Genomic DNA, 17,172 nt, shown 5'->3' with positions numbered 1-17,172 from the left:
TCCGACCTTCTCCAGAGTATCCAATTTTTCTCTACAGTTGAAGGTCCACGGCTGGGCATGATGGCACATATCTGTACTTTGAGCTCTGCGAAAGACTGAGTCTGAGGCTAGCTCATGTGTTTCAGTGATGCTGGGGCACCCTGTTACAGTTGACAAGCTCTACCTGCTATAGGAAGTCTGCATCAGGCCCTCTGCCCCTCACTTGGGTTTTTAGGAGGCTAAAAACACCATTCCTATGATACTCGGCCATTAGTTTGATCTCTTGACCTGGATAACCCCTTGTATTTAAAGTCCTCTGTCGATACCTACTGAACACCAGCATTTTGGGAGGTACTTGCTTCTAGTCTTTTGTAGAAAGACTCAATGACTTAAGTCATTTTAGGCACAAATGAGCACAAGATAGACTGGGTCCAAGACTCACCTCAGACACGACAGGTTAATTTTTCTATCATAGTATTCCCTTTCAGAGGCCAATTAATTTACTTTACTCTCTTCCAATCAGTAGCGGCCGCGTCCAGGGAAGTTTGACCCGCGTGAGATGCCGTAGCGCCCCTCCCAACGCCACTCAGTTCCTTGCCAACATGGCGGCCTCCGAGCCAGCGCCGGCTTCGAGTCCCGGCTCTGCTGACGAGGAGGAGACGATTCTCTATGACTTGCTGGTTAATACCGAGTGGCCCCCCGAGACCGAAGTGCAGGTGAGCCGGGCCCTCCTTGCCGGCGGTCGGCTTGGCGCCGCCGGGCGCGGGATGTGTAGAGAGCCACGTCGCGGTGCCACGCAGCACAGCGGAGCGGGGATGGCAGCAGTGCTGTCGCCTGGCAACGGCGGGGCGCCTGGGTCTGGGGCTCGCTGACGGGTGTCGGTGGAGTCAGCCGGGTGTCAGAGTTCGGCTCTCCATCCTCAGGCAGGCTGTCACCCCCTCGGGAGGCCAGCGTCACTTGCCTTCCGGACTTTGCTTGCAACCTTGTTCTCTGGCGGGAGAATTTCGCCCCACTCTAAGGTCTTCTTGACATCTCAGTAGTAGTTGTGTGTGGTGTGTGCATATGTGTGTGTGACATCTCAGTAATAAGTGTGTGTGTGTGACATCTCAGTAATGGGTGTGTGTATTGTGACAACTCAGTAAAAGGTGTGTGTGTGTGTGACATCTCAGTAATGTGTGTGTGTGCATATGTGTGTGACATCGCAGTCATAGGTGTGTGTGTGGCATCTCAGTAATAAGTGTGTGTATGTGTGGTGTGTGCACATGTGTGTGTGTGACATCTCTGTAATAGGTGTGTGTGTGGGGGGGCGGGCATCTCAGCAAAAGGTATGTGAGTGTGACATCTCAGTAATAGGTGTGTGTTTGGTCCACCTGTCCACTCCCTATATCCCCCCGCCTGTCCCCCCCCCCCCACCGAGATGAGCTGTCTTCCACTTCCACTGCTGACTGCTTTTCATTACCAAGCCTGAAGTGGCCTTCTGAGCAAATGCCCAGGGAGTGATGAGAAAGGAAGAAGCTATGGCCAGAGGTTCTCCAGTTCTGCTGGAGACGAAGTTACGGTGTTCGCCAACTTATGGACCCTGGAGTTACGAGTTTCCTAGGGAGAGTCTTGTAGTCATAGGGTGAAGATAGGAGTCTCAGGACTGTTTATGCTACATGTGGAGGGCTTGACAGTGTATTAGGCTCTGGGGAAGCAGCAGCGTGATCAAGAAGGACCTTTATTAAAGATTCCCAAATCTAGTCCACTGAGCTCCTTTACCGTCTTTCCTGAGTGTTCATTCCGCTTGTCTTGAATTATGTCTTGCATAGGCAGAGATTGTTTGTATTAGTTTTTGGTTGTCCTAAGTGAGGTGGACATTGTGTAGATTATGAAATTAAGAGGCTGTTATTTGTTGCCTTTTAGTTGGATAAAGATATCTACCACTTCTGAAATGTCTGTAATAATGTCTCAGTATGCTTAAATGATTTAAAAACCATCACAGCGTCAACTTATATGGAAACCTCATTGTACTTTACCCTCTTTCATCCTTGTTTATTATTGATTTCTACATCTGCTTGCCACAGCTGTTGACCTATATGCTCTGCATCTGATTCACTTCTATATCTCCCCACTGTGCCATATTGTCTCCTGATGATCTCTTCCTGTTTGTTGTGTGAGTTTAGGGAATAATGTATCTGTACTTACTAATGCTTTTATTAATTTTATTCTTGGTAGTACTTAATGTGTCTTATTATATGAAGTATGTTATTCTTTATCCTATATCATTTGGTTTATTATTATGAAATCAAATTACTAAATGTAGTTTTATCTCTGTGTTTTGTTAATAACATTATCTCCATGGGCACACAATAGATAACTACTTTTCCTTTGAGTAAAATTGTTTCAGATTTCTGTGACCTACCCAAGTAGACTGTACTGAATTTGTCTGCCATGTATATTATAGGCAAAAACCTCATTTTTAGGTTCTTTCTGATAGGTATCTGTAACTGTCATTCTCACTCTTAAGCCCCTGCACACAATTCAGATGATGTCATTTGAGATTGGAAGAAGTTTAAAAACACTGTTAGTATTCAATTCTCTGTATATAAGTAAAGAAGTATAAATTTATATATTGTAAGTTTGTACTATTTTCAAATGCAAGATTTTTAAAAAAATTTCATTGTTTAAATTGTAGCCTAGAGGCAACCGGAAGCATGGGGCGTCGTTCATCATCACAAAAGCAATCAGAGGTAAATATGACTTGTGTGTTATGTATTGTATAGTTAGTGGACAGTTTTTTTCTCATTTCACAACTATGAGGTTTAGGCAGTCTAGTGATTTTAAAAATGTTATCCTTAGACTTTTGATATAGAACCTGATGAAGGTAGTTAGTATACATGTTGTCTGAGTTTAATTTTATATGTGCTGCTTATTTCTACAGATGCATTGTATATGTACATTTTCATTTTTACCTGTCTTTAATTCAGTGTAGTGCTAAACTATAGCCATTTTACATGTTGTATGAGGATGGTGATGAATAAGCCCAGTGAGAGATCATTGCAAGTGGTTTACACAATTTCAGATAGAATGTCAAAAATGCTCGAATTACAAATTTGATGAAACTGAGCATTCATTTAAGCAATGATAGACTTTACATATAAACCAGCAAGAGTCTGAAAAAGAATTGAGCCCCTGCCTTTTTGAGGACTTTATTATGTTATTATGTTAACATATTAATATAATTCTTCCACCAGATTGACAAGGTAAGTGCTGTTTTATATTTATTTAATATTGTATGTATGTATGTGTGCGTCCCTGTGTGTATGTATGTGTACCATGTGAATGCAGGAAACCATGGAATTCTGAAGAGATGTGGGATCCTCTGGTTCAGAAGTTACAGGTGGTTGTGAGCCACCATCCTGTGTTGGGTATCGAACTCAGGTCTTAGGCACTGAGGCACCTTTCCTGCCCCTTATCTTTAATGTTTTTAGATGTGGAGACTTGTCCACATCATTCTTTGGGAATGTAACTACCCATCTTTCTGGCCTCTAAGGCCATCCTTATGTTAGATCTGAGTTTCCTTATGAAGAGAAAATCCAATTCGAAACAACTGAAAATTTGTGAATAACTTACATTCTTATATAAGTTGTGGTATTTTCACTTTTCATTATAAATGAAGTTTTGGTTTACTTAGAAAATTTAAGTAACTGTTTAAAATAATTGTAGAGAAATTTGAAAGTATAAATAACCACATATCATAATAAAAATTCCTTCATTTTACAAGCTAGACTTTTCTTTAGACTTTTCTCCCTTGCTTTATACCTAACTGTGTATATAGGAGTGTGTGTGTGTGTATGTGTGATGATAAAAAACAGTCTTGAACCTGTGTTTGAAATTTTGCTTTTCACAGACTTCTCCAGGTATTACTTACATAGTTATTATAAAGCTCAAATTAATATCTTGATTTATATTTTATATTCTATATAAATAGATTTGTTTTAAAGAGAAATCTATTATGATTTCCAGTAATGATTTGATACATGCTTCTTAGATTAAATTTAGCATCTCAAACCATATTTTTAAAATTTATAGTTGGGAAATATTTTAATGTTTTGAATAATGTAAACTTGGACTTTTATATAAAAAATGTATGATCTTATAAAAGTTATAGTGTATATTAGGTTGGTCTCATTTTACAAGTGTTTGCAAATGACTGCTAAAGGACCAGTGTTTCTTTTTATTACAGATCACTTGTTATTTTTGCGTCAGTACATCTGGTACAGGTGAGCCTTCAGTTCTTATAAAGATTACCATCTTCTGTGATTTAAGGCTTTGAATATCAGATTAAGGTAGAGACGTTGACATTCAGGCAAATCATACACACACACACACACACACACATACACACACACACTCACTGTAAAACCTTAAGAAAGTCAGGCTTTGGAAATGTAGCTGCCTTTCCAATTTGTAGCTGCCTTTTCGTTGTCTTAATGGTGTGTTTGGAAAGCTGCAGTTCTTTTTTTTTTTTTTTTTAAATATTTATTTATTTTACATTCTGATCACAGTCTCCCCTCCCTCCACTCCTCCACTCCGCCCCCTCCCCCACTGTGACCTCTCCTTCAATTCACCTCTGCTCTGTAATTGCTCAGAAAGGGGCAGGCCTCCCATGGCAAACCTAGCTTTTAGATAGGCATTTCACAGAATTTGGTGTAAGCTGATGACATCTTAGTATACTTGTTAGTTCTTATTCCCTTAGTATTGATCATATCCTGCTGACTTCTGATTCCTCTGGAGAGTGTCCTTAACTGCATAGGAAATGCCCCTCTGCTGGATGTGTGTCTAGTATGTGTTAAAGAACATTTTTGTTCTTATTGTTGTACTAACTATGTGGTCAAAAGCTGAGTTGCTGTGTGGTTGGTCTTCAGATTTTACTTCTTGTATGTTTTTTAATTCTTTGAGTGTTGTATTCAGCTATGATGTTCACCTTCAGCTTCAAAAAGGACAGGGAACTAAGTAATCCGATAAAATGATTTAATTCTGCGTTTAACAATGTTTGCAGTAATCTTTAAAAATACTTACTAATTGCATATTGCTTTCTCTTAACCTTAAACTTAACAGTTCTAGAGATAAGATAGTCCTAAAATAGAGACCTTTGATCACCTGTAGAACTATTCTGTGTTTTTTTTTTTTTTGTGTATGTTTGTGTGTGAGTGTGTGTGTGTGTGTGTGTGTGATATGTGTTTGTTTTTGTTCATTTTGATTTTTGAGGATGTAGGGTGCAATAGGGTAGAGGTGGTTGAGGAAATGTCTACTTTGATCATTGTACAGTCTGTAAATATAGCTGGGTGTTTACCTCCTACTCCTCATGAACGTTTCATATATCAAACTAATAGCTTTTGGATGTAGGTTTACTATTGTTCAGGTTTTATATTCTGATATGAAACCCTTTCTCTAAGTGTACATTTTCTCCTACTTACATATGGTTTTCATGGTTGGATTTTAAGCTAGCTGATATGTTATGGTTTCAGGCCTGCTCCATTTTTGCTTCCCGATGGACTAGTTCGCTTGGTCAATAAACAGATAAACTGGCATTTGGTGCTTGCAAAGTAAGTATGTGTAAAATTCACTTAAAACTCTTCTGTCTGCATTTTCTCATACACTTTGACACAAAGATTTGTGGGTCTTTGTGGACTTCATTCTTGATTTGTATTAAATTACTTTTGTTACATATGGTCTTGTTTGAACATATTAATTTAAGCTATACTTCTATAATTTCTATGATTTTATATCTATATATTTATTTAATTGTCAAGTGAAAAAGGTATATAATGACAGCAAAACTTTAAAAAACTGATTATAAAATAATTGCATCCATGCTGAATACTCGAATACTCACAACAGGATTTCTTTCTCTTTTCTCTTATGAAGCAATGGCAAGCTTTTGGCTGCTGTTCAAGATCAGTGTGTGGAGATCAGGTAATAGTTAATATTGGCCATATAGCAGATTGCTTTTGAGAAAAAAGAAAACATTCCTTATACGTAAGAACTAAGGTTTTAAATGTTTCCAAAGGTGATGTATTTTAAGGGGTTTTACTGTTATATCAGTTTTTTGTAGTATCAAAGACTAACTTATAAATGATGCTCTCAGTGTAGTTTGCCCTTCTTTGTACTTTACCTAGTTACTCTGCTGGCTCCCAGGAAATGAAATTTTCTTGCTAAATGAAGATAATATTCTAGAAGTCTGGAAGTAACCATTGTTTGACTAGTTACTGATGGGATAGTGAATTAGACCAATGTAAGATGTCTCAAGATGTAAAACAACACAGAGCAGATTTGCAATAATGGCACAAATGTGTGAATATAGGTCCTTGAATGACCAAGGTGACATGATTACTGAAGATCTGTCTGGTGTTTACTCAATACATGCAATGATTCTATATTCTTATCTAAAATATACCTCTAGGGGTTAGGGAGATGGTCCAGTGGTTACAACTGCTTATTACTATTGCAGGGGACCTGGGTTCTGTTCCCAGCACCTGTATGGTGGCTCCCAACTGCCCGTGGCTTCTGTCCCAGGAATGATGCATTCTTCTGCTCTTCATGTATATTTGTGTGCACACAGTACACATAAACTCACATAGACACACATATATGCACTTAAAAAAAGTAGTTTTTAAGCTTGTCTGAGTTGCAAACTCAGGAGTAGTGGATTTGTTTTCAAATTTACTTCATCCCTCTAAATATATGCCTTTCTTTTCCTAGGCAAAGCCTATCTATTGGTTGTCAAAATGTACATGGAGGGCTTAGGTGATGACTGAGGAGATAAATCGCTTGCTATGCAATCTAGAAGAGTGGAGTTTGGATTCCTGGAACCCATGTGAAAAGATAGGTGGGCATAGTGTCCTGCCTGCAACATATCGTCCTGTGGTAGGCAGATAGATCCCCATAGCAACACAGCTAGCCATAGCAGCTGAATATTGAGCTCTGATTTGAACAGGAGACCCCACGGTAGCAAGTAGGTAGAAACTGATAAGGAAGATACATGTTGTTTTGGGCCTCCACATGTACACATGCCTACCCACACATATGTGGATGTGGTTGTATAGAGACATGCCCACCACACACCTACAAAAGAAAAGCCAAGGGGAAGAGATGTTAAGACTACTCAGGTGCTAATGGAAATGTTTCTCTGTTGCTCCATTGTTCTCCACTAAAACAGCACCAGTGCCCACTCGGTTGCTACTGCATTGATGCTCGCTTTCCATCTTTCTTAGATTCTTTTCTTCTCATGTAGCCAAGCATAACTGGATTCTCTCAGCCTTTCTGGAAGAGTAGAAAGGTCTTTTCGAGTCCTCTCAAGCCACCAAGGAAATAGTGACAGCAGTTATGACAGTCTTTACACGCTAAGCAGTTTAACCTGATGTGGCTATATAGACCCCTCTGTGTTGTTGTTCTTAACAGATTGTTAAGCATCCATTTGGCAGTAGTTGGATTTATACCATTAGTAGGAATGGATAGAACCTCCCATTCCATTTGTTGGAGTTTTTTGAGAAACAAGCTCATTGTATAAACCTTATGTATATAAGCAGCTGTCAGAGAACAACATTCGCTTTTCCCACGAAAAGAGAAGATGGATGAAGTGATTCTTGGTATAAGAGTCAGGGCATGTATATGCAATTGAGATATTTAAGTCTGAGAGGAAGAGCTTGACTAAAGATTCATGGAACTTGCTAGTGAAAATTTAGAAGAAAGGATAATTTGCAACAGCTTTGTAGCACACGCAAACTTTGGTGTGGAATTGATCTCACCTGAGAGAAAGAGAATGCTAAGAGTTAATAGGAGTGCTTACTGCAGCCAGCACTGGCATTAATTACTGAGAATGACCATAAGTGTGCTCGTGTAACAGGTGCTATGGTCCCAGGAGGGCCCCCCCCACCCTCTGATGTGTGCTCTCAAAGGCTTACAGGTGGAGCTGATCTCACACCTCAGTGCTGGGATTTCAGGTGTGTGTCACCGTGTTGGGCTGTTTTTGAATCTTAAAGGCACTTGCTCTTTGTATTCTGTGTGCATTCTGCCTATAACAGTGATGAACACATGTGTCATAATTATTTCAAACATTGCTGTGACAAAATACCTAACCAAGCCAACTTAGGAACAAAGAGTTTGTTCTGGTTTATAAGAGATATATTCTGTCATAGCGGGGAAGGCATTGATGGCAGGAGATTGAGGTAGGCTGGTCATCTGGCTTCAGTAATCAGGAGACAGAGAGGACAGGAAGTAGGACTGAGCTGTAAAACCTCCAAGCCTTCCTGCAGTGGTCACTTGCTTCAGCAAATGTTCACCCCTTAAAGGTTCCACAACTTTCCCAAACAGCTGGGGACTAAGTGGTAAAGCACATGGGCCTATGGGGGGCATTTCCTATTTAAACCACAACAATGTACAATGTGAGATTGGCTCAGTACTAGTTGTCCTAACACTGAGTGTGTGCTTTTATTGAATATTTTTTTGATAAGTGTGGGAGTTAATGGTGATATCGTAGGTCATTATTTGCTGTCAGGAAGTTGTTGTTAAGAGGAAATAGTTCTTGAAAAAAGAGACATGAAAAGCTGAGGAATTTTAATTTTTGAGAGGTAGCCCTGCTTTTTGCAGTAGTACTTGGGTTGTTGTTTATCAGTGATATTGTTGTGTTAAATGCTGCCACAGTCACTTGCTATGCCGTCCTGAACTTGCTTGTGCTAGGGGCTGACTTTGGATAATATAACAGTATGTGAATTACTTTTAAATTTGCATTTTGGGAGCAGCTACAGATTATAAGTGGTTAGCATATGTTTCCTTTATTTCTTTAATAGTGAAGTAATAATTCCATATGGATATGGGCTGTTGTTAATATGGGAAGTATTTAGAAGCTGTGAAAGAACTCAACAAAGACAAGAGAGACTCTTAAGAAAATGTGTAAATATTCTTACCCTAAGTTTGCTTTACTAAAGTGAATAAAGTATGTTTCAGCAAAACCATTATGTCCATCCCATTCTCCTGTTCTCCAGCAAAACAGCAACATTCATTTACCATCACATTAAGGGTGGATGTAATGCATATATACTGATGCCTCCTTCAGTGTTTTCTCTAAGCTGTGTGATGTGCTATCATCCCATTATTTAAGGGGAGGGGAAGCATTTATGCTTTGTCTCAGATGCTGAGATTGAGTTGGAATCAGGTCAGCTTCATTTCAAAGTGAATTTCTTCTGCCTCATCCCATTTGGGACCTGAGCAGTGTGTTGTCTTGGACATTTATTTCTGTATTTATGTTATAGTGTAACAGTATTTGAAAAATAGCTAAAATATTAAAAATTTTGTAAATTATTTAAAAAGCAGTGCTTAGTAGTTCCTTTAGAAGTAATAGAAAATATAATTAAATAGAAAGAATTAGAAATTACCTTTTGACTATCCAACTTGTTTATTATTACTATCTTGATGTATGTTCTTTGAAACTTGTCTTTCTCTCTGTGTGTATGTATCATTACTAGGTAATATTGTTTATTGTCTTTGATTCCAACTTGTGAATTACTCTTATGATTTATAAATTTTACACTTTAAAATTTATATCACTTTTTTTCTTGTGTAACCTAACCTTTGAAATTAGTCTGTTATGAAATTTTTCCATGTCAGGTATACTAATTACATTGGATATGCACAGCAAAATTTAATTAATCTCCTTATACTTGATATGCTTTTCTAGTTTATAAATTAGATTGCATTAGTTTCCTTGATAACTGAATAAGTCTGTAATTATTTCCTGGAAATAACTCATAGAAGTGAAATTGATTGGTCAAGTCCTATAGCTATGAAAGTTTTAGGTAATTGTTTTTAAATTATGTTCTTGAAAGTTCACCAGTTTCTGTTTTGTTTGTACCAATTGTTCTGGTAGTTTGTACCAATTGTACTACTATGTCCTATATTTCAGGACTATAGATTGTAAACAGGTCACTGGTTCATGTACTATAACTTACTTAGATTATGTGATTTATTAAGTAGACATTATATGTCTCTTTTTCTTTGTGATCATACTTTGTAATATGCTACAGATTAGTGGTTTTTAACTAGTATCAGTGCGTGGAGTTTTAATTAGTCATCTTACTTGGGCTCCATCTTAGATTTATTGAGTCAGATTCTCTGGGCCTGCGGTGCAAACATTCCTCCTGTACTGTAAGGTCATGCTTAAGCACACTTCTACTGCATTGCAGTGTTGTTCCTGCCCTACCCCATTTCTGAAATGAGAAGATTGTTGTTAATGAAAGAGTACACTTTGAGACACTAAACCATCCATCTCTGTGGCAGAAGGATGACCTACTATTATATGTGTTGTGTAGACCACAATATCTCAGGTGTTTCATAGACTTACATATCAGTGTTCTTGGTAAAACTATTGTTTTTATTTCTCATCTGTAGGTCTGCAAAAGATGATTTTACATCAATTATTGGGAAATGTCAAGGTAAGAGTTTCTAAAATACTGAAATATGAAAAATTTACATTTGTAATGGTGTGCAATGTTTCTGTAAAGTTGGAATAGATATTCCAAAAGTGTTTATAGTAAGATCTTTTTATGACTTTATTAAACTTTTAAAAGAAATTATAATTGTTTATTCTTTAATCTTTAAATGTTTTGATTTAACATATATACATTGTAGGCGTTTGAAACTTAAATTGTGTTTTAAAATAGTCAAGGTTTTTGACAAAGTATTTGTAAGTACTGTGGTCTTTTATTTTGGAGTCAGTGCAGGGATAAATAGTTATAAGTTCCAAGTTATTCCGATAAAAACTAGTAAAAAAGTTTGGAATTTGATTTTCTTACTAATTCTTCTAAGTTCAATAGTAGATATTTTGTTTTATGGACAGAAAGCTAACACACTCTTGCCTCATTTGTATTATCTGTAATATGCACATAATTTTAAAATATTAATTTATAGAGACATTATGGGTTAATATATGTACAACTTCCACAATCAAACAGTGGTGCATGATAGCTACTTAGGAAGTGCTAAGCAGTAACTATTAGGTACTATGACTGTACCTAAAAATTCTCAGTTGATTGCTTCTGCCTGTAACTCATGATCATTCTGTGCCTACCCATCGGCCTTAGTCAGGGTCACCACTGCTGTGATGAAACACCATGACCAAATGCAGTGTGGGGAGGAAAGTGTTTATTTGTCTTTCACTTCCACATCACTGTTAGTCATTGAAGGAAGTCAGAGCAGGAACTCAAACAGTGCAGGAACCTGGAGGCAGGAGCTGATGCAGAGGCCATTGTTTGCTCCCCATGGCTTGCTCATCCTGCTTTCTTATAGAACCCAGGACCACCAGCCCATGGATGGAACCACCCACAATGGGCTGGGGCCTCTCCCATAAACCACTCATTAAGGAAATGCTTCACAGGCTTGCCTGCAATCTTATGGAGGTATTTTCTGAATTAAGTTTGACTTTTAATTTCAGTTGACATTAAAACTAGCCAGCACAATATCCTGTGGGAGTCTCTGTTGCAAGGTGTCCTGTGTTGTAGAGAAAAGCTGTGTAGTTTTCCCAGCCTTCTTCACATGATGCAGGTCTTTCTGCCACACAGCTGCTACTCTTACAGAGTATTAACTCAGTTTGTAGCTCTGCCTTTGTGAGGTCAAGTGGCAGCTCTTTCTGCAGACCTTTCCCCTGTGCTCTCTTCCTCACCCTCTGTGAATGTCTGTGATTCTTTGATACTTGCCTGTCTATATAGAATCCCTTGCCCTTATTTTCCTTTTCCAAATTTAGATTATGTGTTACTTTTCTACTTGCTGTGACAAGACCATTTGACCAAAAGAACATAAGGAAGACAGAATTTATTCTCTTTGGCTCAGGTTTTACAGTCCATCATGGAGGCAGGCTTGTGTGACCACTGGTTCCATTGGCTAAAGAGGAAGCAGAGAGAGGAGAGTGGAGCCAGGGTGAGGTCAAAAAAGCTCAAGGTCCACCCCTCACTGATCCCCTTCCGGTAGCATGACTCCACTTACCTACAACTTCTCAAATAGTACCACCATCTGGGGACCAAATGTCAAACACACGAGTTTGTGGGGAATATTTTTCACAGTGAAACCCTAACAGATTGTAAATTCTTTGAAGGCAGGGTTCCTCTTTTACTCCACTTTAAGAAAAGGATTTCTAGTGCTTAGCAGGCTTCTGCACACACATGGTCCCCGTGCATAGCAGTTACACACACTTCCAGTCTCATGCATGGTAATCACATAGATCTTTTTGACTCTGTTAAATTGGTAATGATATGTGGGAGCCAGGAAATTATTTTTATGAATGAGTATGTATTTGTCACTTCTTGGCTAATTTTGGAAAGTTTTGAAGGTAAATGTATATTTTGTATGTTTGTATACTATAGTATACATATGTACATTTTTGAATAATTGTGTCATTCATGCTTAGTATTTCTGTTGTGTACAGTGTGTATACAAACCACAATAGGACCTTGTGCATTGGTAAGCCCTTTCATGATAATAAGCTTTTCATGGTAAGCTTTTCATGATAATAAGGAGAAACAATGTGTAAAAGTTCACTGTCCATTTGTAACTCAGGTATATCCTGAATTTACTTCATACACTTTGCTTAGTACTAGTTGCTAGATTAGGTTGGATCTGAATAAGGATAAAGGTAGCTACAGAAGAGTCACGTGGGCTGTTCAATTGCCTATTTGCCAGTGCAGTTTTCTTGCTGGCTAAAGGCTTACAGAGTCTGAGATAGGTTTCTTCTGCTGGAGTGATCCTGACTACACAGAGGGCCCTTTTGAGTGTTGGCATCAGTCAACTGCTCTTAACCAGTAGGTAAACTGAAAAGCCATGAGTTAACATGAAAATAGGAAGCTTGACTATATTTCATACAAATTTTATTTGTAAGAGTTTTTTAGTGCATACAGTTAATGTGGCAGCCTAGATGAGCTAATGCAGTGAGAAGTAATGGTTTATTTTGTTGGCTTCTGAATGTGGGAATTTATGACCTTAATGCTGCATTAATGGCTGCTCTCCATTTCATATAATGTGAGGCAATGATCATTTGCTTATTATTTGACTCATCTTTATGGGAATCACTCCCATATGCCAAATGATATTTCATGTGTGTTCTTGGAAAAGAGGAGCCAGATTGTTGTTAATGCATTTTTGAGACTACATATTGCAGAGTCTGCAAACTGAAATAGGAGCTATTTGGTTCCACTTTGATATTTTTCAATTATTGTTTTATAAAAGATAGGCCATTTGAGAATGTTTGAAATGTGGGCTGGAAGTTGTTTGGCTCTGTTCGCCAGACCATTGATGGTAATTCAGTCTTCTTTTTTCTGCCTTAAAAATAGCAGATGGGATTAGACTTTTGAAGATCTGTTGTGTTGAGTTTTCCTTCTCTTGCTACTGTAGGAATGCTGAGAGAGCCCATCAGCCTTCCAGTGTGGGGTGGGTGGGCTGATGGTCTCTGGTTGCCTCATCAGCTTACTGTAAGATGCTGTGCGAGCATGATTTTTTAAATATGTGTCTTGACATGAAAATTATCAGGAACATAAACTATTTGAAATGCCCAGACTTTGAAATGAAATTCTTAGTTTTCAAAGTGTGAGTCTAATGTTTCAGATTATCTGACACTTTCTCTCTCTTTTTTTAAAATTCTATTGAAAATATTTTTTTAAATTGAAAATGTAGTACACATTCTTAGTAGCAACCAAGGATGAACAAAAGTAGACATTAACAAAACCATCTCAATCAAGATAAGTTTTGATGATTTTTCAGAAGTTTTTCCTCTAATATCTGTAGCAAAAGATGTTCTACAGAAGTAAGCTGTGATGAAGTCTGTGCTCTCTGCTTGATGATTTCTGTGAACTCTTTTCATACTAGATAACATCCTAGGTATTTGGACACAGTATTCAAGTTATCAAGAGAATCTAGACATTCTGATAAAATTGATCTCAGAGCAGCAAGCAACTCAGTATCATATTGGGTTTCCTCCAGATCAAGACTAATAGTCCTTTATGCAGACAGCATCATCAAAATATAGAACCTATATTCACGAAGGATATAGATACATACTTATTTTCACGTCCTTTTGGTTTTATACTTTGATAGAGATGGTCTCAAAATTGGAGTGGGTATTGTTGCTTTTTTATTTTCTGAAATGTAGGTATAGAATCTGAATTATTTTTTTTCTTAAATGTTTTATAGGATTTATGAGAAAAGTTGACTTTTTTTTTTAATAATCAAGATTCAATTCAGTTTAAAAAACATGCTAAAAACTTTAAAATTTTTGGGTTTTGCATGAAACCTTTTTTTGAATCTTAAAATTTATAGCTATAAAGTTGTTTATAACATTCTCTACTTTATATTCTCTATTACTACTTTACTGTCCATTGGATCTGTACTGATCTCTCTTTGGTTGTTTCTGTAACTCACACCTTCTTCTCTTTCTTTTCATTCAGGCCATAATTTTGTCAGTGTACTAGTGTTCTTCAATAATAAAAATTTGGTTGTTGACTTCTTTTTGTTGTTGTTGTTTCTGCTTTTTGATTTTTGCCTTTATCAGTTTTCCTTCTGCATACAGAGTTTAAGTTGATTTCATTTTGCTAGGTGGAAGACTAGAATTTAGGTAATTTTTTGAAACCCTCTTTCTTCTCTGTATTTGTTTATTTATTTACTTTATTACTTATTTGAAGCAGGGTTCACTACTCAGCCCAGGCTGGCCTGGGGCTCATTGTTCTGTTTGCTCCATTTGAGATGGGCAGCCTAGCTTGAAATTTATTGTTTTATTTATTTTAATAATAAATCTGATACTGTAGTTGTAATGAATCAAGTAATACAGGGAAGTAGAAAAAAGTACTATCTTTTATTTAATTTGCATTCTTAGGTATTTAAATTAACAAGTTAAAATAACCCTTCTATAATCATGTGTACACATGGATTGGCTTTTTAACAAATGAGGTAGGATCATGCAATATATTTAGTTTTCTTCAACTTACTGTGTTGACAGTGTCCCACTTCTTAAATTAATTGATTGATTTCTTTAGCTAGGTCTCAGTCTGAAGCTCAGGCTCCTGTAGGACACATTGTTCAGCAGGCTTCCTGATTTAGCTCCTCCAATGCTAGCTTTCTGGGCACCATTCTCACCTGCTTGTTAACTTATGCTCTTGTTATTTTGTGTTGTGTAACCAAATATGTTGGTGGAGACAATGTGGGATGAAGATGGGGTGGCTGTCTTGTCAGCATGATGGGATTTCGGGTGAGCTCATAGACAGATGTTTCAGAGTATCTGTTAGGGGCTTTCAGAGATGTTTAACAGAAGAGGGAAGTCCTGGGATGGCAGCACTGAATAGGACACATTCTCTGCTTTTTAAGGACATCAGCGACCCGTGGGACAGACAGTTGTGTAAGCAACATAATATGATGTGATAAATACTTCAGAAGAATCTGTGCTCAGCCTATTTGGTACGCAGAGAGAACACTGTCAGTTTTGAAGAATGTCAAGGAAGGAGAATGCAGCTGGAAAGGAGCCCTCTAGCAGAGGCAGTGAAGTGTATGGAGGGCACAAGTTTGCTTATTTCCCCTGTGGTGAGGTCAGTGTTAGGGGGTGTCATGGAGGAAGTGAAGGAGGGAAGCTAGAACAACATCATGATGGGGTCTTTTGTGAAGGATCTTCTGTGTATATTGAGAAAGTAGTACTTATGTTGTTGGAAACAGAACCATCAAAGATTTTAGGGCAACAGGAAGATGCGACCTGTTCATCTTCCTATTTGAAAAGTTACCTTTGGAAAATGCCAAGGAGGAAAGACAGGAGAGACATGTGTGAAGAGTAGTTTCAAGTATATTTTAAGAGTCAATGCAAGAGCAGATGAGACCTGGCTGCAGGGAAGAATCAGAAGGCCGCCTGCTCTTTGTAATCTAGTACCTTTGACCCACATGCCCTCATCTCACCCTCCCTGCTGTCCTTTCTCTGGAGCCACCCTTGTGCTCCAGATTTCATGTATGAATGAGATTGTATTGTACTTGTCTGTGTATCTGCCTCATCTCACTTAACACAAAGATCTCCAGTTCTCCATGTTGATGCAGTTGATGGGACTGCATTCTTTTTATGGCTGATGAGTATTCCTTTATGCGCTTGTATGTATCCGATTTTACTTAGCCATCATCAGTTGATAAAGACACTTTCTGTTTCTTGGCTATTGTAAATAAGGAAGTAACAAACATAGGCACATAGATGATCTCATATGCTATGAAAATAAATAATCAGGAATGAGACTTCAGGGTCATGTGGAAGATTTATTTTGTCATTTTAAAATTGATTTGCATATGGCTTTATTAGGATTATTAAGATATATTGTTATCAAAATCTTAAAATTTTATGATTAGGAATAGCTCTTGATTTATCTGCCTTAATATACAAAACATATTTCATGTTCATTTTTTAGGTTGTACTTTTTTCTTTTCTTCCTTCCTTCCTTCCTCCCTCCCTCCCTCCCTCCCTCCCTCCCTCCTTCCCTCTCTCCCTTCCTTCCTTCTTTCCTTCCTTTTTTTTTTTTTTTTTTTTAAGACAAGGTTTCTCTGTGTTGCTCTGTAGACCAGGCTGGCCTCAAACTCACAGAGATCCACCTGTCTCTTCTTCCCGAGTGCTGGGATTAAAGGTGTGCAGTACTATCGCCCAACTCTTGATTGTACTTTTAATGTTGTGGATTTTTAGAGGAGCAGAACTCAGTGGGTTAGAATAATAACTGTTTTACTAACTCTCTAGGCTAATGCTGTGTAAACTTTATCTACTTGTGACCCTTATTTGCCTGTGAAATTTGTATGTCCCCAGGTATATAGATATATAAACTATGTCTATAAATAAAATATTTACTGTAAATAAACAATACAAAATGTCTCTAAAAATATTTTGATATATATGTATATATGCATATATACACACATATGAATATATTCACATATAACCTTGTCTTTTATTAAAGAGGAAAACAGACCTTCATACTAATGAGATAGATGTACTTGATTATGTGGTACTGCACGATGTCAAGAATTTTTAGTGTTTTGCAGAGCTTGATTGACACTTTGCTTTTGTAGTAATCAATGCTGAGAATATGCTTCATATAAATTCGTAGTACCAAATGACAGAAGTATGTTTAAGATCATTTAGAAATTGTGGGAAGTTGAGTC

At 37.6% G+C, this 17,172-nt stretch overlaps 1 protein-coding gene across 1 annotated transcript in view; it reads left to right on the top strand.

Moving 5' to 3' along the window:
• The first annotated feature begins 581 nt into the window (after nt 1-581).
• Nbas (NBAS subunit of NRZ tethering complex) overlaps nt 582-17,172 on the top strand; it is a 261,552-nt gene continuing 244,961 nt past the window's right edge. Inside the window, exons 1-6 of the mRNA XM_051181643.1 lie at nt 582-695; nt 2,654-2,708; nt 4,205-4,241; nt 5,490-5,567; nt 5,890-5,937; nt 10,408-10,451. Coding sequence (XP_051037600.1) covers nt 582-695; nt 2,654-2,708; nt 4,205-4,241; nt 5,490-5,567; nt 5,890-5,937; nt 10,408-10,451 — 376 coding nt within the window. The remainder of the gene's footprint in view (nt 696-2,653; nt 2,709-4,204; nt 4,242-5,489; nt 5,568-5,889; nt 5,938-10,407; nt 10,452-17,172) is intronic.

This window comes from Phodopus roborovskii, unplaced genomic scaffold (genome assembly GCF_943737965.1).
Source record: "Phodopus roborovskii unplaced genomic scaffold, PHOROB, whole genome shotgun sequence".
Lineage (NCBI taxonomy): Eukaryota > Metazoa > Chordata > Mammalia > Rodentia > Cricetidae > Phodopus > Phodopus roborovskii.
The sequence above is the reverse complement of the archived record's forward strand: the minus strand, read 5'-3'. Positions and strand labels throughout refer to the sequence as shown.